Genomic DNA, 26094 nt, shown 5'->3' on the forward strand with positions numbered 1-26094 from the left:
GGTCTATACTTTTCAAAACCTTTTTATGGACACTACATTAGTAATTCTTCAGTCCTGTTGAAAGAGTTGTGTAAACGACTTCTGCTCTACATCTCTTATTTTCTTGAGTACAATCGGTAAGATATTATTATCCCCAGGTAGTCATCCGTCTTAAGCCTATTTTAACTTCCAGGACTAGATGATATTGGGCACATTCAAGATAGTACGGCCAGAGAGCACTCAGTTACGTTTTTATAAATCATCTCATGCAAGCTAAATTTCTTTACATCTCAAGGAATGGAATGCATTGGAAATGGTTTGCCATATACCCTGTATTCAGGTATACCATACAATATCTAATATACAAGTCTATACAAATAACTTATTACAGTATATTCAAAATAATACTAAATCATTCTTTATGATTTTGCAGAAAACAAGACTTACCTGCAAAAAAACTGCAATACATCTAATTATAATACTGATCTGAAAAACAAATTCATTAAGCATTTCTGCTAGAGTAGAATGTAAGGTTATAGAATACAAAAAATAAAGTATGGACACTCAAAAGATTTATGCAACATTTCACAACTTTTAATGTGTCATTTTCTTCTTTGGAATAAACTAAGTGGTGAGAATGAATAAACTACATATTAGATTACATATTATATAAGATAGGGATCCCACAAAGGCACTGGAACTGAAAGACAAGACTCATGCCTCAGACTGTAACATTCAGAACAGTTTTATTGAAGTCAAACCTCAAGCAAAGTCTGAAACTGATAAATCTGTGGAATGTCATTAAAAACCTTTCAGAATGAATTCTGGCAGAAGCAAAACACATCTGAATTCCAAAATATTTCAAATAAAAAAAGGACATCTCAGTCAATATAATGTACAAAAAATTATACGTTCCTACAGTCACACACATTCAGAAGCTAAATATTACAGGCAGTCTAAATACACTACAACTAATGACAATTGTTTTTGCTAACTATATACAGGATTAGACAAGCATCATTCTTTTACACTATGCAATAACATAGGCTGAACAACAAAATGAAAATAATTGGTGTTTTAATTCTAAACAGCAACATCAATTAATACAATTACAAACCCCCCAGCTGAAATCTTAGGGAGGTATCACTACTGTAGTGTTTTGAAGATGAATTATCATTCTAGCCAAGCCGTAACAGTTTTTCAAATATTCAGAGTGTATACTTCATTTTATGTCATGATGGATAGTCAACAATTACAATCAACATTTCACAAAACCAACAAATTTAAAAGTAAAGTTCACGTGGAAATGAGTCTATTTGCAAGATTGAGAACAGGATCCCTTTAAAATTACATGTTTTTCTTTTTCTAAAAAAATTGTTTATGTTGTTGTACATCTCAAATTATACAGGAGTTACACTCATCTTAAGACTTTCTTTAAAAATAAGCAACAGACAGTCCATAATACACTCTCTGAAGCATAAGCAGTACATGATATGTATATAAATATGTTAATTTCTTCCTTTTTCAAGAATATACATCTGTGGTTTATGGAATACTGACTGGCCATGACAGAATTCAAACATAAAAATTAGAATGCACCATTTTATACAATGAGACCCTCTCTACCCTTTGTGTGCGTGTGTGTGGGGGGTAAGCACATATTAAGCATTATCAGTATAGTAATACTTCTGGCTTCAAACTTAATCTGAAATAAGAACAATGTGTTAGTCCTGAGGTGTAAACCAAGTCTAATTTAGGCTAGGTTGACTATGTGCAATCTCATTGCCAGCAAGAGTCTGAAAAATAAAGCAGTAGAATAGTGAATAATTGTTAAGAAGTCACAGTAAAGCAGTTTTTAAGATAAACAAAATCCTGATATGCACCCTAAAAGAGGCATGCATGTAGCTATACGTATGCAGCCCTTTGGTGACAATGCCTCAAGCAGCTATATGAGATAGAACTTCTATAAAGAAAAATATTTTTAAAAATTTTTGTCTTAGCCCCATGAGTAAGAGTAAACACTATCAAAAGAGGCACCAGTCCAGCAGATTTAGGGGGGATAGCATCACATAGACTGCACACCGTTTGCTTCTAAATGAATTACAGGACCCCCTTTCAATGAAGTTCTGCCACATGGCTCTCCAGTGAGGGCTCTAGTCTTGCTTCAGGAAAACATAAAAGAGCTGTGAAGAACTGATTTAGTGACAAAGCAAGACTGAGGCTAACACACTTTAAGGAAAAAAAAGGATGATTCGCCATTTAAACACAAAAAGTGTAGAAGAGTGTTGAGCAGTTATTTGGAGATAAACAAAGGTTGGTTAGTAGCAAAGCTTAAAAAATATTCGTGAGTGTAAACACCTGCAGTCATGACTTTACTCATGCCTTTATTACATTTAACGTGATTTACAACTATCTACCTGTGAGAGCTCTAGAAGTGGCAAAGGTGTGGGGTAAACACTATTGTTACTCGTCATAGAAAACCGTGGCTTGGAAATGAAGTCTTCTCAAATTCTGCTTCTTTTGCCCTCATTTACAATCGCCCCCCCCAATATAAAATCATTAAAACTGCATCTAATCTACTAACTATTACATTTAAGTATAAAACAATTATAAATAAAATGGAAGCAACATAAAAAACATTCAAGTAAACTCTGTGGAACGTTAGGAAAAAAAAGGCAGATTTATATATAAATAAAGTGACTCTTCATGTGCCAGTGGTGCAGCTATTTCATTATTTGGTGGCTAATTTGTGTTAAAGTTCTAACAGAGCTGAGAGGCTTTCACTGAAGGGAAAGTTACCATTGTGGGTAATTAATTTCTTTGTTTTCCCTCACAACCCGCAGAGACCCAACTTGTGTGAAACATTAAACCAGTAATGAGTTACTGAGGAGATAAATTACATAAACTACAGGAGCTTTCTAAAGTTCATATTAAGATGATGGTATACACTAATCAAGACTTTCATTTTCATTGCATGACTCCAGAAAAAAGAATTTCAGGCATCATTGGCCCATTCTTTTCATTTCCAATTCTATTCTGATCTTCATTATGAAGTTTGAAGTGAGTGAAATTAGACAAAAATGTATTTGTACAGTTCCTCTTTCAAAAACAAAATGAAATGTATTTTTTAAATGTTTTGGAAGGTTTTGCTCAGTTTTATGTACATACACAGGTAAAAAAAGGGTGCCAATAGTGTTTCTATAATTATGCATGTAATTACATTTGTAATATTTTGTGTTTTTGTTGTCAGTGATGTTTCAAAGTACCTATAATAAAAACTGCTAATTGCTTGCAGTTAAACTAAGGAATGAATGATGTCATTAGAAATAACAGGAAGGATCTGGGAAGAGTTCAGAAAGACATCAGAAATACCATTAAAAAAAACAATAAATAAAAACAAAAGACAAGATACAGTTACAATTATATGGCCAATACTGAATGTATCTGACACCTTTTACAGAGGCAATGTCTACATGTAAACTCCTCAAATTCTGATTAATACGAATAAAAACAGACATCACAAAAGATCAGCATTTCATATTTTAGAACAATTTCTACTCTGGTTTTGAAGGTTGACAGCATCACAAAATGCAAAAAACCCTAAAGTGTAGTAAGACTGCAATTAATTCCAAGCATTTATCTGATGGTAGTGATGTGAGTTGGTAGGCAGTGCTCTAGCTAGTATGAAGGACAGAATTATTCCAACATAATGGACAGTACAGTGCTTAAGGTAGTTAGGCTCTCAAAAAGGTTTTTGGATTAACTCAGTTGAGAGATACAGTACGCTCGTTCCTGGTAACCACACATTTTCAAAGTGTATAAAGAAAAATGCCCTTTCTTCAAAGATTAACAATATTAAAACACTTTATGACTTAATTTTAAAATAACACATGGTAAAACAATCCTGGTAAAAGCACATTTCCACCACACATATGTTCAAGAATGGTCTATGCATGTTACCAGACTTTCTGTTATTTCTGTTATTTAAAGACATCTACTCTCAAAGCACCCTTTGAAGAAAAAATAAAGCAATATGCCTTTAAGTCTTAAAATTCTCAATATGGATTTTTAAAGTTATTTTTTACTAATACTTTAAATAAAGGAATACATTCTTTGAATATTTACAGATATAATCTCTTCAAAACATTGTTATTCTATGAAAATAGAGACCATTAAAAAAACAAGTCATTCACAATGTAGGTGATATAATGATTAGTGCTTTAGAGAAAAAAAAACCCAACAACAAACAAAACCAAAAAAGCACTTACATGCACCATTTCAAATTGATACACATTATTATTTACCACTGAAGTGAAAATAAGATAATTTAGATCAAGCATTACGTTTTTTTTTTTAATTACCTGCTGGGCTTCCTGCAAACTGTTAATGCCATAACTTCAAACTTTCACTACAAAATTCAAGCTGTGCAACACTATTAGGATATTAACGTAATTGTCTGTATGCATGAGAAGTTGGCTTTTCCCAAACCAACTCTTTGAACGTGCAGTATTCATGACCGCGAGTTGAATGTGATGACACATACTAACATGGAGCTACGTGCAAATTTCAGACACGCAACGCCCAGTCACAATAACTGTGCACTCAGTGTGGATGCAATGGCTTTAAGTTCCTTAAAAATGGGAAAAAAACACCTCAATAGATGGGAGTCTCTAAAAACATAACGAAAAGGCATTCCTAATTTCCATTTTTGACACTTGTGAAATGTGAAATTTTGCCTAGTTCATCAAAATAGGGAAAAGAATCTGTGAACTTCACTGTACAGAAACATGTTTTCTTTGTGCCCCAAAGTAAAAAGTCAGGGGAGTTTTAAAAGACAAAAGAGTTAAATGTTTTAAATCCCACTTCCAACCTTGGTCAATACACAGCTTTATTACTCCCTCACTGCCCCCTCTTGAGTTAAAACAAGTTTTTCTTAACTTTGAAATCTTCTACATCACTTGAAGTACCTGTATAAGAACACGTTGGGATGAGGAGATGACAAGTTTGAAGTACACTACACCACATACTATGACAAAGGTTTTTCAGAAATCTCAAATAAGCACTCGGACATATGCAGGATATTAAAAGAGAAAATGGTGAACTAAAAATTCCTTTCCTGCTCTCCTGAATTTTGCCTGTTTGCAATGTCATTAACAAAACATGATCACAGTGGATTTTACTAACAATGCTAAATACACGATTAAGAAAATGTATTAAGATCATTAGATTTCATGAGAGAAGGTGAACAGAAAAGTGACTAAAGAGTTAAATAATTTTAACATCTCTTAGTCTGAAACTGAAATTTAGTTAATTGATTGCATGTACAGAAATGGCAGTTTCAAGACACCGATCAGTGCAGAAGCATTCATTCACAGATTGCCTTCAGCTCCTTTTCGTTGCCCAATTCTGACATTCACATTACCCATCAATGATGAAAAGGGTGGAAAGGTTACATGAACTAGCAGCTTCTTTAACATTAAACACATTAACAGTTTCATAAGCAGCAAAAAATAGATTAAAATCACTTTGACATAAGTCACACCAATAACCTTAAAGAATTCCTTTGAGAACCTGACAGAATGACATCCAAACACTTACTGAACTATTTCAAAGTCAAGAATGTAAATTTGGAGGAAGAAGTACAAAAATACTACACAAGGTGAAGGAAGGGTTTAAAACCTTAATCACTGTCTTTAAAAGAAGGATTTAAAATGAAGTTCCCTAGTAAAAGACATACATAATTAGTAAATGTCCAGAAAAGTAGTGTGTTCCTGTTAAAATTGCACAAAAAAGAGGTTTTACAAGAGGTACATAAAAACAATATTCATATTTTTGGAGTGACCTACGAGCTGGCAGAATGTGGTTTTGCTGTTTTATGTCCCTGTACAGACAGCAAGACGTGTTATAAATGGTGCAAAACTGGAAAAACAAAAGGCCTCCAGGCAACCACATCTCACAGGAGTTTCAAAGACAAACAAAGACACAGCAGGGCAGAGAACCATTGGACCTCCACCAGTGATAAGATTATGTCATTTAAAAAGTGCCAATTATTCAATACTGTCATATTTGGTTCACCTCTGGAAAAAAGTTCAGTTCATCAATCTCTCTGAAAAGTCAGCCTCATCTGGACTACTTCTCAATACCTGCTGCTCCTACCTGCTGTAAACTGGAATGGACTGTAATGAGAACAACACTTTCAGTCTTTAAATGTGTGCATGATATATAAGAGTATCAACTACGGTTGCCTGAAAAGCAACAAGCCCACTTCCTCTACTTACGCTATGAACTCGAGTCTTTTACCATTTCATTGGACACCCCCTTTAAAACTGCACTCAGGGTGCCTCATTCTCCCATTGCATCAGGAGGGTCCAGGGGCTCCAGTTTGACTTTAACCTTGTTGAGAGACTCGGGTGTCAGTGGGTTTTTAGGGTTGTGGCTGGAACAGCAGAGGCGGCCCTCGAGGGCAGAGGGCACCAGAGCCCCCTTCTCGTGGTCTTTGCAGAAGGAGCTGGGGCAGAACTCGCAGAAGGATATGGAGGAGCGCCCACACACACTGCATTGATGCCAGGGGCATTCCCACCTCCCTGCACACAGAACACAGGACAGTAGGGCAGTCAGAAAACACCTCTTCCGTTTTCTAAACCTGTCCAGAACACAGCTGAGGTTTCGTCTTGTGCGCATGTGTTTGTCGGTTAGTCCATTTAAGTATAAAAGCCACATAAGTATTTTGTTTTTAGAAATCAAACTTTTAAAAATGGAACACTCTACAGTAATAAGTCCAGTAAAAGAAACAGTAACAGGGAAATAGCAATAGTAGAATGAACCACTGATATAATCATATAATCATATCTCCAGATCAAATTCAACCAGTAGTTTTTCAGGGAAACTCAACTACTTTTATGAACTGCAGAACTTTGAATTATCAAAAGATTCACTACTTTAAAACATATTATCACATTATGAAAGACATACACTTTCTGTGATGTCAAAAGAAGTCAAATGTGTCCTCCAGACAGCCTAGTGCAAAAAGGGTCAGTCTTTGCATTCAACGAGTGGGGAGACGTACCATACGGTGGCTTCGTCAAGTTAAGGCATAAGAGGTGGTATGCTTTTGGGCAGTCTTTCTTGTCACACATCACCAGCTCCCCCCCTTCACCGCAGCAGAAGCAGAAATACTCGTGGTTCTGCTTCGCCTCGGGCTTGATCTTGCGCTTCTTTGCTTTGAGTTTGGCATTCTTCGCCTTCTCCTCTTTTTCTATAACAACTGCACTCTGCGCAAGGAAAAACAGATGTAAACAAAACAAAAAGTACGGTTCATGCAATCCATTGAGTCCAAGGACATTCAAAATTCAAATTAAACGAAAAAATGGTTAAAGGCAGTAGTTTTGAAATAAAGTGCCACAGTAACACCTTAATATGAATGCATTTCAGAGTGGCTTGTAGACTAAACAGTTTTCTCACTGGGAAAATAAAATAGGGTTTCTCTTACCTTCGGTCGCACGCCCAGAAACCCACTGCAGTTTTCAGCTCCACAGTGACAAGTTGTCCTTCCATTTCCCAGACAGTCCAGGTTATAATTGAACGTCAGCTCAGTTTCTACAACAAAACACCAGGGGGAAATATTGATCGATTATACTTCCAACATATTTTCCTCCAGAGACAAGATAGAGAACTACTGAATTGACACAGAATCATTATTTTGACTTCTGCAATACTGATTTCAAGATTAATTCTCTACGTTTTAGGTTCAAGCACACTTGATATTGTTAACACACTGACTAAATTAGATTACCAATTTATCCAGAAATAATAATATTTAGTTTATATAGCATCTTTAAAGGTGGCTTCTCAAAGCGCTTTACAGGACGAAGACAATAATAAAAAATACACTATCTAGATATATATAATAGATATGCACAATGAGAGGAGACAGTAAATGGGGTACTGAATACAGTAAGAGTAGTGTGGTAAATAATAGAACCAGTTAAGTAAAGGCCCTTCTAAAGAAGGTTTTGAGAATAGATTTGAAGGGGTTTAGGGAAGGTGACTTTCTGATATCCCTAGGGACAGAGTTCCAGAGTTCTGGGGTCATAACAGGAGAAGGCCCTGTCACCCACAGAGTGTAAGTTTGGGGGACAGATAGGAGGCCAGAATTAGAAGAGCAGAAGTTGAGAGGTGGGGAGTGGGACTATAGTAGTTCAGACAGGTACTGAGGTGCCAAGCCATGCAGAGCCTTGTAGTTTGTTGTAGCCATGTAGTTCTTTATGCATTTATGTAGTATTTTCCATCCCAAAGGATTCCAAAGTGCTGTATACAAATGGAGAGTGACCAAATCATTCATCACAAGTAATAGGAGTGCAGCTTTTACTATGCACCACAAAAGAGTATTTCAGGCTCTTCAAAAAATACTTCACTGAATAATTTAAAGCGGAGCCTTCGAGGAGGCCAGATTGTTTAAACCCTGACTGGAATTTATTAACAACACTGGCATTAACACCTCAATGCTTCTCAAAGCTGCCATGGGATCATTAACCATCAAGTGGTCAAGACCACGGTTTAACATTTCATACAAGACACTTCGTATGACACAGTGCCATGGTCACCGAACACTACACTGGGGCATCGGTTTCTGGTAATTCTGGTCCACCAACACCACTTGCAGAAGCAGCTTTCCTTGGAGGGTCCCATCCCACTGCTGACCAGATATTTGAAGCCATTCAGGTTTTTCTAGCTGCAGGCTCTTGCATACAGCTAGATCACCAGGCGCTGGATTGTCTGTGACCATATTTTGATTTAAATCACACAAACACTGGAGAAGTGAAAACATTTTTTTTATAAAGTAAAAACAGCACCTTTTTAATTACTGTGCAAGAACTTTCCGTTAGTAAATCTTGATCAAACTGGTGCACTAATGGAATATTGTAAATTTCCCTGTTTTCTTTATAAATCTTATTAATTGTAAAGTAAACCTATGTCCTCAAACATTATGACATATATTACAGTCAATACAAGGGGGCTACAAATGCTGTTTATGTGACCTAAAATCATTGAGAAAGGTAACCTCTATCTCACCAGTCTCGATGTCGCAGAGAGCAAACAGGCCCACTCGGACATCCCCATTCACCGTCCACTTCTGGGTCTCACAGTTCGGGCTGCAGCTGTGGTTCATGAACCGGGAGTAGTTTCCTTTCGGCCCAGCATCAATGACCCGATCCTGCAAAAGAAAAACTTTGACTTCCATTTGAAGAATTTACAGGTATGTTATTATTCAAGAAAATATCTGAATAGTGAACATAATCATTTTTTTATTAAAAAAAACTCAACCTCTGCTCTGCACTCAAGCCAACATCAAACAAGATGGTTTGTCTTTATTAGTACCGTTTTAACAGGTCTCTGAATTTTCTCTTGCTAAGCCAGAAATCTGTTAAGTCCTGGCCCTAAAGAACTGTTTTATTCTCACTGTGATGTTAATTAACTGAATCAATTGCAATGGCTTTGGCAGTTCAGATACCTGCGTTTTCTGTCACTGTCATCGTCAAACATCATAGTACAAAGACTAAGACTTCTAAAGGACAGGTTCTAAGGACCACGGCTCTGAGCTGTCAGGACTAACTTTGTGTTTCAATTGACAGACCAAAAATGAAAGGGCAGCATACATGAAAAAGGTCTCTGATCTGATGAAAAATGAGAAAAGAAGAGCCATACCTTAGTGAGAGTCAGCATGTAGAAGTTGGTAACATGGTTCTCGTGAGCATGTTTGATGCGTTGCCTGCATTCTTCTGAGTCAATCAGCTCTCCAACATACTCAGTCACAAACTCCCCCTGTGGGGTTAAAGCAATCGCGCACCTCAAACAAGGTAAACCTCCCCTGTCAAGACCTAACAGAACACTATACAAATAGGTACCTCCAGTGCAACAGCTAAGGCAACAGAACTAAGCTTATAACACAAGGATACACCTGTATCAGAGCACTGTGCTTACCTTTTTCAGGCTCTTCTTTGTTTTGAGACCCCAGCCACGGCCCTCTGTTTTGATGACCTCTGTCTCAGGGTAGAGGCGTTTGGTGAAGCACTGGTTTTGGCAGTTTTCCCCAGCCGGGCACACCTGAGGGTGGCACTCGTACTGCAGCATCCTGTTCAGGCACTCCGAGTCCAGGCTGCAGGGGTTCTCATCGGTGGGCTTGCAGTTACAGCGAGGGATCTCAGACAGGTCCGCCACATGGATCTGGACTTTCCCAACTGGCTTGTTGGACTGGGGACAAAAACACACACACAGGTGTTATGCTGGTACTATAAGAGGAGCATTCACACCTACGCAAAGAAAAGAATGATTCCTCAAGTTCCTGTTCTGTCTGAATCTGTCTGAACACCCTTGGCCTCTCCCAACTCAGAAATCAGGGGAGAAGTGTGATCTTAATAATACCTTCTTCTCCCTGCTTCCTCCCAAAGCTGTAGCTACATACAGTATATGTAATTTACAGTGAGCTGTACTGTACAACGAATAGTTAGACTTTCAGGCTGAAAATGCAGGATGGTGATGAGAACACACAAAAAGTGTCTTCTGCAGGAGCCTTACTCTTCATTATTCATGTGCTTCAACCACTTAAACACAGAGGCCCAGTGTGACTAACGATTAAAAAAACAAAAACTGTTGTATTTCCCTAATCATGAGTTTGAACATTCATGTTAGTGATTGGCTAATAGACTGGGATTGGGATTGTGTCGTAGGCTTGTACAGTTATTAATTTTGCATTACCCTTCGTATTGAAACGTTCACGTGCTGGGGTGAAATTGTACTAATTGCACTGCCACTTATCTGCTCTTATTGTTTAATCTTATTGTAAATGTTATCTATTGACTTTGAATAACTTTTCATGCACACTCCTTTGCGAAGGATGCTTTCCTTGCAGGTGCTATTTAACATACAGTCTGACTGACTGATGCTTTCACATTCTGCTTCTAGAGCACACTTGCCTTGATAAATTTGTATGGGGGTGGTTTCCGTGAGCTGCGCTCCTGCTCCAATGCCTCCTTGCTCTCTCTTTGTGCCTTTAGCTCCTGGAACCTCTTAGCAGCCTCTTCAAGTGCTGGGAACAGAGGAAATCATCATTCACAATCACTTGACCTATTGTCAATCTGTCTCTTGAAATACATGCAGAATACAGTGTCCAGTGCTTTGTGTAGTTTGTAAGTATGCAGTTTTTCTATCATTCTAGAGACCTCATGGAGACCATTAGAATCCTTGTTGCTATGGAATATTTACCTTAGCCTTGAACGAGAGGCTGAGTGAGGCCTAATCTTTATAAATACACTGTTTCCACAAATTTAACCATGACCAGCTCCTTTTGTACAGTTCTTCTGAAATGCTGTTGCTTTGAACCACTAAAGAATGAAAGTGTGCATTAAATTTCCTCAGACAACAAATGTATCATAAATGAACTAAGCCTGTAAAAAATCTTAATTTACATAGCATTCTCAGTCACAATGAGGAAGGATAGGTATGGCACAGAGATGTTCACTGTCAGAAGCAGATGATTCAGTTTAATCAAGTTATTAAAGCAACACAACTTCTGCCTTACCTTTTTTAAAGGTCTTGTTTATTCCAATTTGGCCATCAGCAAAGTTCTTGTCACCTTCAACATAGGGGAAGACTCTACCTTGATTGATCCAGTAGTAATCATGAGACCCAAAGAAGAACACGGGGAAGTCTCCAATATCATGCTTCAGAGTCTGTATGTTGAAAGGAACAAGTCTAGGGTTGCAGATCTCTGCAGGCCACCACCTGTACAGAAAAGAAATGCAGCAATTTATAAACCCCCCAAAACAGATTTCACATTCTGGATAGGGTAAAGTCACGTTATTAGGCTACGTTATTGTTAGGTTAGGTTATTATTAGGTTAAATTATTTGCCAAAATGTGAAACGTCTAATACCAAAATACTTCTGATATATAAGTTAAAACTTGTATTCAAGATAAAATACCAAAGCACACCTCTTTCTAATAACCCAGGAAATAATAGTTCGAGTCGATGAAAGAAAAATGGTGAAGAAACAAAATGTAAAGGGATAAATTGTGAGGCTTTGTAGTTAACATGCTCTGCATTTATAAAGTCAATGTTTTGTGTGTCCATCAAATGATCTGCTAAAACATACATTACAGAAGACCACACTGCCTCACAATAATTGACACCCTGTCATTAGGAAGTCCTCTTCTTAATTGTACATACTGTATGCCATTTGCCTGGGTTCAGTCAGAAGGAAAAGATTGATAGAACAATCACTTGTATCTGATCCAGTATCTCACCTGTAGTTTCCCAGCTTGACCCAGACTATCTGCTTGTAATGAGGCTTCTTCCCTATTCGGCACTCATTACAGAACCAGATCCCATCCGGCATCTCAATGTTCAAGCATTCAGGATGGAAAGAGGCAGGGCAGGATTCACAGCACAACAATCTTCCACCTTCACACAGAGAAATGGTGCGGTTTAAGGCTTGCATTCATTAAAGCAAACAAGGGGCCCCTTCCTCAAAGCTTTTTGCAAAAGCATTTAATTTACCCCTGGTTTAAAGTATGTCACAAAGAGCTATAGGATTGTACTCAGATTATTTTAAGGTACTGTACATCTGAATATTACAATAAATGATCTCAAGAAAGACTTGAAAATAATATTAGTAACTGGGTGTAAATTAAAGACTTGAGGAAAAACTTTGAAAACAAAGCAATACACAGGAATGCTTGCATGCATCAAAGTTTTACTTTGATTTGGAGCATGACAGTTGTTTTGTATAATTCTCGAACACTACATTTCAAAAACAGGCACATGGAAAAAAAGCAACAAAGTGACATGCATGCATGATATCCCATTACATTCTTGTCTGTGAACGTGACAAGTTGTGCATTTGGTAGGTTGCGCCTCTTCCTTTTTACCAGTGAAAGGTTGTGTCCATTTTAGTATCAAAAGTACAGTTGTTTCAACATCAGAAAAAATTCACACTTTTTTCTCCTAAACGATCACAAAAACCTTTATGGTGCTATTTTTGAAGGAAATGTCTTACTTTTGAACTTCAAGATGTGCAGAAATGTTCTCATCTTTAAATGCAATCTGGCTAGCTTAACTTTAAAGATAACGTTTTGAGAAGATTAGGCAATAAATAACTCTTTTTGGGCTGTGTTTGCAAAAGCATGCTTCTTAGATCATGAAACATACTTGGATCATATATTTAGACAGAACTGGTCAATCAAATCAAATGTCAGCAGACGGAATGGACATTTTAATCAAGTTTCCATATTTCCTTTTAAAAAAATATCATAGAACTTTGATTCACAACACTATAAGACACTTTAGCAACAGAATACAAAACATACATAAACAATTAGCTCATTTTGCAGTCGTGCAATGATTTAAAAACGTACCAAACATGCCAACAAATGCTTCGTGTGACATTAATCAGAGGAATAAAAACCCCATTCTATTGATCAGCGTAAAAACAAATATAAGCAGGAAGCAAAAAACCATCTTAAATCAAAAATGAGCTGGAAAGCTAAGCAGAAAAGGTCCTTTGCAGCAGCACACTTTGCTTAAAGCCAAGCACCTTCAGGGCTCAAAATAACCAAGTACATAATCCCGATACCTGTTCCATAGGTCTGTTGCTTTTGTGAATTTATAAATTGTCAAGAACTACAAAATGGCCAAATAATAGCAAACTAGCAAAAATAACATTGTTTTATTTAGGTTTCTAGTTCTATAAAATATACTTGGAATATATATTTCATTTTAAGAATCAAAAAGCTTTATGAAAATGGCCTGTTTATTTAAAACAAATTTTAATGTATTTATCTACAGTTTGTGTGTATGGACGGTCAGGGCACTGTACAAATACATTTTTGTGCAAAATAAAGTGGTCAACATCTGAAGACAACAATTCTTACATTTAGGTTAAGAATACTTCAGGCATATTTTCCCAGATTCTCATCAATTTTTTAAGTGCCAACCCTAAAAAAGCTAGTGTCTATAGAGCTAGTTCAAAATGTATTCATACCCTTGTTGCAATGTAACAAAGTTGTTTTCAGCAAAAACATCATGTGTACATTACTTACTCCATCAATAAATGAAAACACAAACAATTGTAAGACTGTGAGTATTGGATGAATCAAAATAATAACCAGAATAATTAAATAGTTACATAAATACAAAGTGTTCAAATTTATTCACATTAATTAATAATGTGCGTAATGCAAGACGTTTTCGGAGGGGAAAATCATGAGTACTTTACTTATTACATCAATAAATGAAAATATTAATATTAATATTTTAAGAATACTAGTATTGGATTAGTCAAAATAATTGCATATTTACCTAATGATCAAATTTCTTCACATCCTGTTAATAATTTGAAAATAGATTCCTAATCTGATGTTTTTAATCATCTTTTAGTTTGACAAAGCACTTTGGGGGCTTAAAATAAAGCTTTTGGAAGTCATCTTGGTTGGCACTGGGTACTGAGGGTGGGAAAACACTACGAACACTTAGGATCACTTCAGAAAGAGGAAGTTAAAACACGGCCTGAAGATTGAAGGTAAAAGACTACTGACCTCGACAACTTAAGTGATGACTAAACAATAATCCATACAGATCTCAATTACTCCAGTAACAGCTATAACAAAGTCCAAAAGGCATTCCTGTTTCAGCTGTGGTATTCGTCACCAAGAACTGCAATGAGATGGTTGCTACTCCATCAGAAACAGGAGATAAAACAGTTTTACCCACATTTGCAGTTCAAAAAGTGGAATGGGAATCTAACTCACACCCCAGGAAGTGAAGATAGTACAGTCTTTTGTGCATTTTCCACAAAGGAGTTTCATCATCAGGAGTCAATGTCTACAGAATTACAATTGGAGGCTGACTTCATGAATCTGGGGTTCGTGTTAGAAATGGCAGCACTGAAAGAAAATAAATTCACTTGCCAAACAGCAACTAATGGAATCCCCAAGTCAAATGGGAACACATGCTGTAGCTGGATACAACTCAAATGGAGTTTATGAAGTCACACCAGGAACATTAGAAAGCTCACACAGAAGCTACCTAGAACAGGCCACTTTTCCAAACCAAATATCCAGGCAAACGTGTTAGGGATGCAACTTTGAAAGATCTGTAAAGGTCTATGTCTGAAGTGGGAATCACCATTGATTTATCAATAATGTCCTGATCTCTACACAAAGCTAGCCTATATGGTGAGTGGTCTTTACTGGAAAAGACTCATTATAAATCTTATATAAGATACACTGCATACTGGTCACTGTTGCACCATAGCTGGTTGCACTGTTGTGCAACACTGTGCTGGAATGACAGGCAGAAATCTAACTGCAGGAGTTAGGTTGACTCAGGAGGCTACAGAAGTCTGAAGAGTGTGAAAAACAGAGCCAGATGATGCATGCAGACAGACAGGGAAGGCTGGAGCAGTATGGCTCACTGGGAAGCCTGGAGCAGTGAAGCCGACTGGGAAGTCTGGAGCAGTGAGGCTGACTGGGACGCCTGGCGCAGTGAGGCTCAATAGGAATCTCGGAGAAACAAAGCTGACAGAAAAGGCACATTGCTGGAATCAGGCTGATTGTGGGCGGAGATTAGGAAGTCAAGGAAAGCGGCTTTTCTGAGATCCTGCAAATGCAGGTATCTCAGGCAGGCTGGGAATTGCACTACTCCAGGTAGTGCAAAGGCGGGCTCAATGTCAGAGTACTGATTCAGGGACTTAAATGAGGTGCCTCGTTTAAATGGAGGATTGATTAGAAGTTTGGATCTCTGATTGAAAGGGAGACTGACACACAGACAGGTGGCCTGACCTGGTCCTCACTGGCTCAGGTGAAATGCGAGCACTCCTGGGAATGCTGCAGTTACTTGTGGCAAGCGTAGGCTGTGAGCAGCTCCAAGCCCGGACATGACACAGACAAGACAAACATTTAGCTTTGTAGTCTTACTGTTAAGCATTATGTCCGATGTAGACAGCTCAGGCTTAAGCTTGGTGGTGGCTGTAACATGTTATGGGAATTCGTCTCAACGGCAGGGACTGGGACATTTGTCACGATTGAGGGAAAAATGGATGGTGCAAAATACAGGCGGAACTGAGTGGAAACCTGCTTGAGTCACCCAAGAATCTAAGACTGGGTTGAAAAAAAAAATTTTAGCAGGAAAACGACATGAAGCACAAGACTTGAGTCATACTGAAGTGGTCTAATAAGAAAAGATCTAACTTAAGTCCAAAATAAAATTGAATACGAGACTTAGGATTGTATTCCATCAACGATTCAGTGTCAGAACTGGAGCAGTTTTGCCAGGAGTGAACAAAAGAACATATAACAGGGTTCAGTCTGATTATCACAGTTTTAAAAAAACAAAGTTGGTCTGAAAAAAGAGTTTTATTTATAATTAATCAGGTTGACTGAAAATATATTTTCAAAACTGATTATGAAGCTATGAAGCTATTTCTAAATCTATCACCAAATGGTTAAGGGAACATAATAATTTACAGTACCATTAGATATTACAATCCCTAGACCTAAGGCTAACAGAACATTCATGATAAGAACTAAAGAAAGTAGATAAGAAGCAGAATGAGCTGGAGCAAATCTGGATGAACACTTGAACCTGTTAAAGGTGTACAGGATGCATCTTCTCTATGTCAAAATCAAGGGAGGACTGTTGAAATACTGATTGCTGGGGTGTGAAAAAGAACACTATTTTAAAAAAATCTTCCATTATTTTAGATATATTTCTTATTTGTATCCAATACTGATGGTCCTGATGCTTATTCTTGTTTTCATTTATTTATGCAAGAAATACTGAATGTACCCTTGCATCTAATTTTTTTGCATCTACTGGGGATCTTAAGTTACACTGCAACAAGGGCAAGAGTCATTTTAATATATCCATTCAACCCAAAGTAACTGGGCCTAAAACCTTACACTGTGCGTGACAGAACAGGACCCCCCCTGAAAATGTTCTTTTTCTAGTTTGCCAGCTCATATCATGTGGCAACTTTACTTCCAGCACTTCACAAGACAGCAGAAGTCCCTGTTGAACCTCCAATCAGATGTTATTTTAAGCCCTGTTTTTAGTTTTTGCATTTTGCATAAACAGCAGGCACGATTTTAAAAAAAGTATTTATACAAAAGCAACAGGTTTGCTAGCCACAAAGCATTAAAGAGTAGAGGAAGATAGCCAAGAGAGAGAGACACACAAACACAGAAATAAAAAACAAAGAAACAGTTTCTGTTACCTTTCCCACAATTCTTTTTGGTAGCTGACGAAGAGGAAGGAATCATAGGTAATTTCATCAACTCAGCACGATTTGACTCAGTCAGAAGGTAGTGCGACTTATAGGCATATGAACTGAATATGTTGTCAGAATTGTCCTGCACTAATAGCCCTATACATAAAACAAACAGGAAAAATGATGAGTTGCAATGAAACTACCCATGATTCCAGAAAACAAAACAACAACAAAAAAGACAAACTATTAAACATATGTAAATGTGAGAAAACAGAAGAATAAACTGACAGTTGTCTAAAAAGAAAGGGAGTTTGTCTTTAAAAAAAATCAAATTCCCAATTAAAAACCAATAGAGTACAGTAACATATGTTCTGTAACTATAACTATGTTGAACAGCTATAAAGTATAAAAAGGCAATATAAAAGTCTTATTCAAATAAACTGAAGAAAATTGTTTAAAAAAATACAATTTTAGAATCAATATCTCTTGATCTGTGCTGTGTATATTATAAAATGACCTAGAATTTTAATTCATCTGTAATTCAGTATAGATTTCATGTTTAAAGAATAATACATTTCCTTAGTTGCATACAAATAGGACCTATGGAGTTCTAAAAATGTCAACTTCAACATGCAAAGATGAAGAAGCACATCAGGTGACACGAAATACATTTAAAACCCAGTATGACATATGTTCACATCAGTCTTTAAAGCAGTGTGCTACATCGCCCAGGATTTTTTTAAATTTCGTTAGAATTTTAAAACATGTCCTCAAGCCAACAGTGTGTTTTTACTGAAGCACGGCACTAGAAACGAAGACATATTATTTATAGAAGACACAGAAGAAACTAAGATATATTATTCAAGATATTTTCACACACTGTGTGGATTGATTCAGCTGCACACCTTCTCGTAAGGTTTACAAATACAGTTAATCAATTTGTCAATATCAGTCTAAAAACACTACATTTTCATACAATCTGTTTAGAAAGTTTTCATTAGAAAAGGGGAAATAAACTTGGAAGCTCTAGAAACTTTTTGTCAAAAAAATATGGAGGTCAAACCTGCTTTTTGGATTTCTTACACGAAACACTTTACTGTTGGATCTATACCAGCCATAGAAAACAACGATGTCGGTAAAAGGGACTAACATTTAAATTTCACTTGGAAATTTATAAACACTCGAAGGACATCATTTGCAAAAAACTGAAAATAGCTAAGTTCTTTGAGTACTCCTGTCCATTTCTTATTTTAGAACAGGTTTAAGGCAGATGTGCAATCATGCAAAACAGTTCTCAGCTAGTCAACCACCCAAGATCTACGCTGAACTTTTAATTTCAGCACAATTAATTCAATTATGTTGAGATTGTTCTTATGAACTACTGTTTTACTGCACAATCTTGGAATACAAATACTGTATGTGGTTTGAGGCAAACCTCAGATGAAACATGCTTTAGAAGGGAAGAATGCACTTTTTGGGGGCTTTTACAAACTCCGGTATTAGTGCAAAGCACATAAAAAAAACACCATTTCTGCACTACATGCATTTTTCAGTTATTTATAATGCTCTAGTTCAAGTTGATTTAACACAATGTTAGTGATTCTGACTTCTGAAGTTCAAAGACAGTTAACACTCCTACAACACATTAATTCATGACACTATTCAATGTATAAACCACAAGTATGCTTAAATAAACATAAGCATCTTGTTAAACACTTGATCACAAATAAAGACTAAGGATGTATGTCTGAAGTCTGGTTTGCAAAGGATAAAGTAATTTATTTTGTCATTTTTTTTGCTTTTTGCATTGCATTTTTCATCTCGGAGACCCCTAACTGCAGCTATATGCATACAAACAGGCAGAAGTAGCTCAATGACAGGTGTCGATGAGGACACGTCATGACAAGCCATTAGTGATGGTGCAAGCGGAGGCTTTGTTTTAGCCTCCTCCTGCTAGAGAGTAAATTGGACACACATGCCCTGACTAACTGATTTGCCTCCTGTGGAACAAAATTACACAGGCGGTAAAGGGTTCATCTGATTGGCCATGTGGATAACAGAACATTCCTCAAGAGCAGCAGTCAGAGTACTGTACAGTATATGTGAAGTCAGGTGCAGAGGCATGGGGCTAAGCTGTGTCTAAGCCCCTGCAGTTCAGGGAGGGAGTTAGTAGTAATATGAACTGTAGGAAGTTAGATATTGTTGTAAAAAAGTGATTTTTCTCCTGTGCTTCAGAAGTCAGCCAGCAGCCCTAAACCCAGTTTTAATTCTTAGAGTTAGTTAATACAAAACTTGAAAGGATTTTGATCTGGGTTAGATTTACTAACAAAGATACTTCCAGAGTGAATTTATCATTTTATATAAATCTGTAATCCTGGATTAATTTTAATTCTCCAGAGGCACTGAAGTGCAGTAGATTAGGTGCTGTTTATAATTGGAAACTGGGTGTCAGAGGTTAAATTGGGAGAGGCCCACCAGTAGGTTCCTGATGAGACAGGAACCAAGTGTCTTCCAGTGAAGGAAGACTAGCTGTGGAAGGGAGAGCCCAGTGTGCCAGAGGTTTCAGTAAAAGAAAGTGAAGAGTATATACTTTGTAAGGAAGAGAAATGGTGAACTAAGAGGAGTTACCTGTTCCTGCCCTCCTGACAACTATATTGAAAATCGAGGGTGATGAGAGGAATTGGATTAACTTTGCTATAAAAACCTTTGAGTGATTAACTTTTTTTTTTTTGGAATGAGCAGGCTTCTCCAAAAGGGGACTACCTGTACATCATAAGAACCCTTGAAGGGTTCCACAACCTCAACAGTGATAGACCACCCAAACAGACCCCCATAACAAACTGGCTCTCGGCTGTTTCACCACACCACTAGAACGCACACTGCAGGCAGACCCCAGTTCCTTGACACTGTCTCCAAATGAGCCGGTAGTTGTGACACGAGCAACTGCCGATTGGCCTTTACAAAGTGACACGGACACCACTGATGATGTATGCTAAACTTTATTAAAACTGCACTTCAATATAGAATCTGAACTTTTCTTTCGATGTTTTATTTGGGGAAAAAGTCCCTACTGTCTAAATGCTTTTTTTTTTGTCTTTGACCACTGCTCAAGTTACTTTATGAAAAAACTAAAAAAAGTAACAAGTTCTTCTGAAAGGCTGCTCAAAGGTGAACAAGAGGGCATAACCTAGGGAAGCAAGTTCATGTCACCAGGTGTATCTCAAAATGATTAACTTAAGTCTATTCTGGAGCTATACGTCCTGAAAAGGGTGGTAAATTAAACTAACTATATCCAGAAAATAACAACAGATACTAAATACATGTAGAGGGGATATACACCAAACAAGATCACAAGTAATGGGAGACTGTGTAAATATACCATTTTAAAACTAGGTTTTCAGTCCTGAATGAGACATTTGATCTCCAGAAAAATCCTGTTTGCATGACTAACTTTAAAAAACAGAAATCCTAAGACCAGTACTAGGGTGACTTTTCAAGCAATAAAGGAGTCAGACCAAGCTTACCTCGGGCACAGACGAAACACCAGCCTACGTTTACAGGTGAGGTTATGTGTCCATTCTTTTTGGAACTTGAATGGTTGCTACATATGATAATATGTGGAGTGATTACTACACTGCCAGCTGCAACGCAGCTATCCCCTGTGTGATAGGCAGTGGGGCACCGGATACATCTCATCATGCGACCTGTAAGAAGCAGAACAGGGCACCGTGGAGGAGTTGTACAAAGCTTTTGACATTCCATGTAACAAGAATACCAGATTCTGTGTCAGGCCACCTGACCCTTAATCTTGGGATCCCCGTGTCTTCTCAACTTTACCCCAAGTGGGGAAATGACTCAATCTAAATATATTTGAGGAGTTTTTAAGGAGTTCCAAAGAAAACTATTTAAAACAAAATTAATAGCTCAAACCACCTAAAACTGGAAGTTTAACAGTAGAGAGTTTGGGTAAGTACCCCAGGTCCCTGCCTGAAAAAAAAGACAAAGGTCACAAAGTGCCACAGCAGGGAAAATAAGAATATTATCTAAAGCACAACAGAATTTGGACCACCTGTTCTAGTTTGATTTTGGATTAACCATGGTCTGCGAGCACTCAGGTGATCCACCAAAAACCTCTAACAAGTAGTAAAAGAAAACTCCTGAAATCAATGGCTGGACAGGCCAGCCTCTTTCTGGGCAGGTGAGTGGTGACTTACAGGGAGTCTCAGAAAGGGGATATATCTACAGTATGCTAATTCTCAAGGAAGCATCCAGGTTCTTCTTAAAGACTCCAAGGGTCTCTTATCTTATTCCTTATGATCTCCCAGCAAGAAAATGAGATCGACGTACAATTCTCCTTCCATCTTCTTTAATGCAGACGTAGCACTTCAATGAACATTACTAGTATTAACCATTTAACCTATTAGCAAGTATAAAGAAACTTAAGTTTGACCATGACATCACTTTCTTTACCTCTTACTTGCTCCATACCATTTTTCCCCATAGCCAGCCTAATGCTGTTGTAAAATTAGTTTAGAATATCATCACTCTAAAGTAATGTCTTGCAATAAATGCAGCACTAGAGCTGTGCTAGCTGGAAGTCAATTAGTAGCACAGAAAGCTGGAAATTGCATTGGTAGGAACTGAGCCCTCCAGCTGGTAAAACCTTAATATCCTACCTCACTTTCTTCATCTTCATTTAAAGTACATTTTGTCTTCCGCTTAATTCACCAATACTCACCCACCCTCAGCGTACATGGTTTAGTAATACACTTCAAGAAATCTACTGTCATTAGATGTCAAGATATTTTATAAACAAACTTGATCAATGATGTTCTATAAATAAGCCAAGATGCGCACACCCGACACTTAGGCCACCATGAAATTTAAGAAACGCATAAATGATTAAAAAAAATCTCTCTGTGGATAATAAAAAGAGAAGTCTTTAGAAATAAGAAATGGCTTTCTTCCTGGGACAGATATTGAGAAAGCAGCAGGGAGTACCTTTGGATGCCTTGTGCATGTCTCGCTCGAGAGCACAGGTGGCGCAGCTGTGCTGGGGGCAGCGGAACCCCTTGGACTCAAAGGTGGCATTGGCGTGCTTGCGCACACACGACTCGTGGTAGAACCGGCCACAGCCGCTGACCGAGCAGCGCTTCACGTCGCTGCCCGACGCCTTGCAGGAGAAGCAGGAGTGAGCACCTGGAAGAACACAGAACAGGACTGAGGCCACCCTGCACGCCGAGATCTGTGACAATTAATGCTCTGCCGGCACGTGTAAGCGGTGTACACCCATGCAGCCTGCGCCAGCCCTCAACAAGTGCCCACGATCAACAAGAAAAAGACTGAAAAGAAGAAAAAGGGAGTTTAAAAAAGTTGAACCCCATTTTAAGGTTATCTGAAATTCTTGAACAGATTCTGCAGGTGCTTTAGAGATTTGACTTTTAACATTTTGCTAGGGACTGACCTTTCATTTGAAGTTAATGTGTGGGCTTGTTGGCAATCATGTTTTAATTAAACTGTATAAGTGGTACGCAATTCTGGGCTTTAAGGCCTGTTCAAGATCTAGCAGGAATCATATCCTAAAGGTCATATCAGCAGTGTGTCTTTCTTTACAAGCAAATGTCAGATTTCACAGGAAGCTTCCAATGATTCACTTGCATCTATCAGTGGGAGCCAGCGGAAAGCATTTGGTAAGCGACACTTCTCAATACTATGAGTCACTCGACAAAGCTAGAGTGAATGAAAACCAAGCAAATCCATAGAAGAGATATGTCACTTGAGGATGGAAGGACAATTTTAGTACAAACAATGTCAATTGATAATGCTTCTTGACATCAGTTTTCAGAATTTACACTAATACTTATTATGCACTTTCAATATAACAACTATGAAATGCTGCAAAGGGCATGCAAATCACAGAAAAGAAAGCATAAAGTCTACTGAAAGAATACAACTTACAGAAGATTTGAAGCTTCTTCTGTTAATCCTAAATCTGATTTTATTAACAAAATGTTGGCCTTAATGCAAAGTAGTGTTGGAACCATCATGTTCAAATGAGAACGTTTTGACTTTAGTTTTCAGTGCCCAGATGTTCCTCCAATGGCTATCTAAGCATTTACTGAAATATATAAGAGCCTTAAAGGAAGAGTTAGGGATTTTAGACTCTTTCCTATTGAAGCTATGAAGACGTGCATCAACACTGTGCTCTCTGTTACAGCATTTCCTTTCCTATAGAAACGAATGTACCCTGCAGTGTGTGCTGTTGGAACCAGCCAGGTGACTTACCATTTTTACACTCCATGCATGTGAACTTTCCTTCCAACAAGGAAGTCAGTCCTAAACACTCTAAATGGAACAGTCTGCTGCAGTCTCCTTCACAGGAAACAAGTGTGTCACCAAAGTTTTCACAGATCTGATAAGGGGGAGAAATGTTAATGGTAATCTGCATAAATGACTGAACTCTTTCAAGCTTCATTTATTAAAAATCATCCCTTCAAGAGCTGGATAAAAGCAAAATTGTCCTTGCCAGTTCTTTCCAGCACTTAGACAGATTTAATTCTTGAAAACCCTTTTTCCTAACTGAGTTACACAGCTAATATAAGCTTAATCGCACTTCAGGTAAAAAAGCCAAAAAGCCCTTCTTCACATGTGCTTTTACTGTACTAGAATTACCCGATCCAGTAGGTTTTACCTCTGAACACTAACCATTGCTATTATTAATATTATTGATAATCACAACTTTTCCAAGAGAAGCACTGTAAGAAACAGAGTAAAACTGCACTCACCTGACAAACGGTGTCTTTCTTAGTGGTGCTTGTCCCTTGCCGTGACAGACTGGAGTCCACAGACTGGGCATCTGAGGCATCAGCGTCTGCAGCTGTGGGACTGTCTGATCGCTTCCCAAACCCCACCTGCAGGTCAAACGTCACTGACACTAACGCAACACAAGAGGAGCACACGTCCCTGAAACTAACAAACCTGAATGCAGAATAATATAATGTGTTAACGCTCATTTGGATATGTCCCACAACATTCTTTCCTTCACGTTTGTTGTTTCCTGAAATGCCAGCCTGGAATGGGGTTAAGTTAAGACCTGAGCAGATAAGCTGTATATTAAAATCAACTTTTCAATGAAAGCCAATCACCGATTATAGGTTACATACCTGGCAACTCAATGTCTGCATTTTATTTGCCAGAGTGTATGTGTTACTTCCTATGGTAACCTGGCATTAAATATTGGGTTTATAATTCATTTTTGGTGGGAGGGAAAAAGTTTTGGTTTTAAAGTGGGTCTTAGTTTTTATTACATTTTGTACGTGTTCTGAGCCTCATAACCATGCACCTTATCAGACTCTGGATCTGTGTTTGTACTGTATTTGCTTTCCTACAATAGTAACTGGCAGTTAGAGTGCCAGACTCTGACATGGAGGCTGTGGGTTCAAAGGTGAGACAAAGAAGATATACCTTTGAGCAAGGTGTGACACCAGAAACTACCCCAGTAAAATACCCAGCTGAATGAATGGGAACAAATTTAAGTCACTCTGATTAAACATTTCTGCCAAAAAAAATATTTAATGTGATCAACAGAACATGAAATGAAGAGACACTACAAAACAAAAAATATCTTCAACCAGGCTGACAGCTTGTACCACTGCAGATGAAACTGCACCCAAAAACTTTGTCACAACTACTAAAACTACTAGTGTCTTGCATAATTAAATCTCATCTACCTCAATTCATAAACTGGGCTGAAATAGGATGCTTAATCAGCATTGCAAATTCCTCTAGTCGCCAATGTTAACTTTTCCATTTATGTTTTTCAAAACAGTTACCGTAACAGATGAAAATAGTAAGGCCTTACTGCTGAGAATCATCTTCTCTCTTTCCTACCTGAGAGTCATTCAGACCCCTAGAATCAGAGTCTGATGTGTCACGGTACTGGTAGCTGGCCATCTCCACGTCAGTTGATGCGCGACTCCGTTTCTTCAGAGGTTTACAAGAATCTGAAATCTCACTAGCACCTATAAGAAATGAAACAACCTGTAAGAAACCTAAAGCTGTATCACAGATAAGACACATAAGGAAATAAAGCAACTTGCAAGTTTCAAAAGCACTATGGGATAGAGAACAGTTTTCTCACAGACTGAAATCAGATGGATGCCAATAAAAAGTTCTCCATTTAAAGGAGCACATTACTTCCCCAGAGCAGGAGAACTACATCCATTACTAGACAGTATAAAGAATTAATGCATTATATTTAGACATCTTTCATTAACTGAATATTAGAAGTATTTGAAACACTTTTAACTAGAGCAATTTAAAATGTGCAGTAACTGCTGTTAAAAATTGTGTCCATAAGCTTCAAAAAAGGAAAATATTTCAAAAGAAGACATACATGCATTTCTGTATGATTTCATACATAAGAGCCAATTTAAAGATATGAGGTTTAAAAGTTCTATCTTATCTCTGAAGTCCTAAAATAAAAAATATATGATAGAATAAATAATAAAAAATACCCTTTTGTGATCCTGTCTTCAAAGCTGCCTGTGGGACCATTTCTGTCTGCAATGAAAAAATATCTCAGCTTTAGGAAAGGGTAACTACAGTGTAGCTGAAAATTTGGTGCAGTTGATACTCGAAAGATTGTTGGAACAGCCTAGACCTGAGGCCCGTGCAACTTCAGCCAGTTTAGTGGTTCAGAATTCTTAGACACGCCAACAAATTGTTGACAGTCATTCATTTGTGACACATTTCCCTTACAAGTACTCTGTAGTCGTAGGTGAATACTTGATAGCACTGTTCCAAAGCTTGAATGTTGGTTATATTTAGTTTTGACTTCCAGCTTAACAATC

At 37.7% G+C, this 26094-nt stretch overlaps 1 protein-coding gene across 3 annotated transcripts in view; it reads right to left on the bottom strand.

Annotated features, from left to right (window-relative positions):
* Positions 1-708: 708 nt before the first annotated feature.
* Positions 709-26094, bottom strand: part of nsd3 (nuclear receptor binding SET domain protein 3) — a 41238-nt gene continuing 15852 nt past the window's right edge. Inside the window, exons 8-23 of one of the 3 annotated variants that reach the window (XM_015340227.2) lie at positions 25759-25804; positions 25133-25263; positions 24028-24153; positions 23528-23654; positions 22244-22441; positions 20767-20946; positions 17249-17272; positions 12282-12438; positions 11558-11760; positions 10953-11065; positions 9961-10230; positions 9685-9801; positions 9052-9193; positions 7469-7575; positions 7046-7250; positions 709-6563 (exon numbers count right to left, since the gene is read on the bottom strand). In XM_015340227.2, coding sequence (XP_015195713.2) covers positions 6322-6563; positions 7046-7250; positions 7469-7575; positions 9052-9193; positions 9685-9801; positions 9961-10230; positions 10953-11065; positions 11558-11760; positions 12282-12438; positions 17249-17272; positions 20767-20946; positions 22244-22441; positions 23528-23654; positions 24028-24153; positions 25133-25263; positions 25759-25804 — 2388 coding nt within the window. In that variant the 3' untranslated portion in view covers positions 709-6321. Of the gene's footprint in view, positions 6564-7045; positions 7251-7468; positions 7576-9051; positions 9194-9684; positions 9802-9960; positions 10231-10952; positions 11066-11557; positions 11761-12281; positions 12439-17248; positions 17399-20766; positions 20947-22243; positions 22442-23527; positions 23655-24027; positions 24154-25132; positions 25264-25758; positions 25805-26094 lie in introns of all 3 variants that reach the window. The other 2 variants (XM_006625496.3, XM_015340236.2) reach the window with 2 other exon arrangements.

This window comes from Lepisosteus oculatus, chromosome 2 (assembly GCF_040954835.1).
Source record: "Lepisosteus oculatus isolate fLepOcu1 chromosome 2, fLepOcu1.hap2, whole genome shotgun sequence".
NCBI classification, from domain to species: Eukaryota; Metazoa; Chordata; class Actinopteri; order Semionotiformes; family Lepisosteidae; genus Lepisosteus; species Lepisosteus oculatus.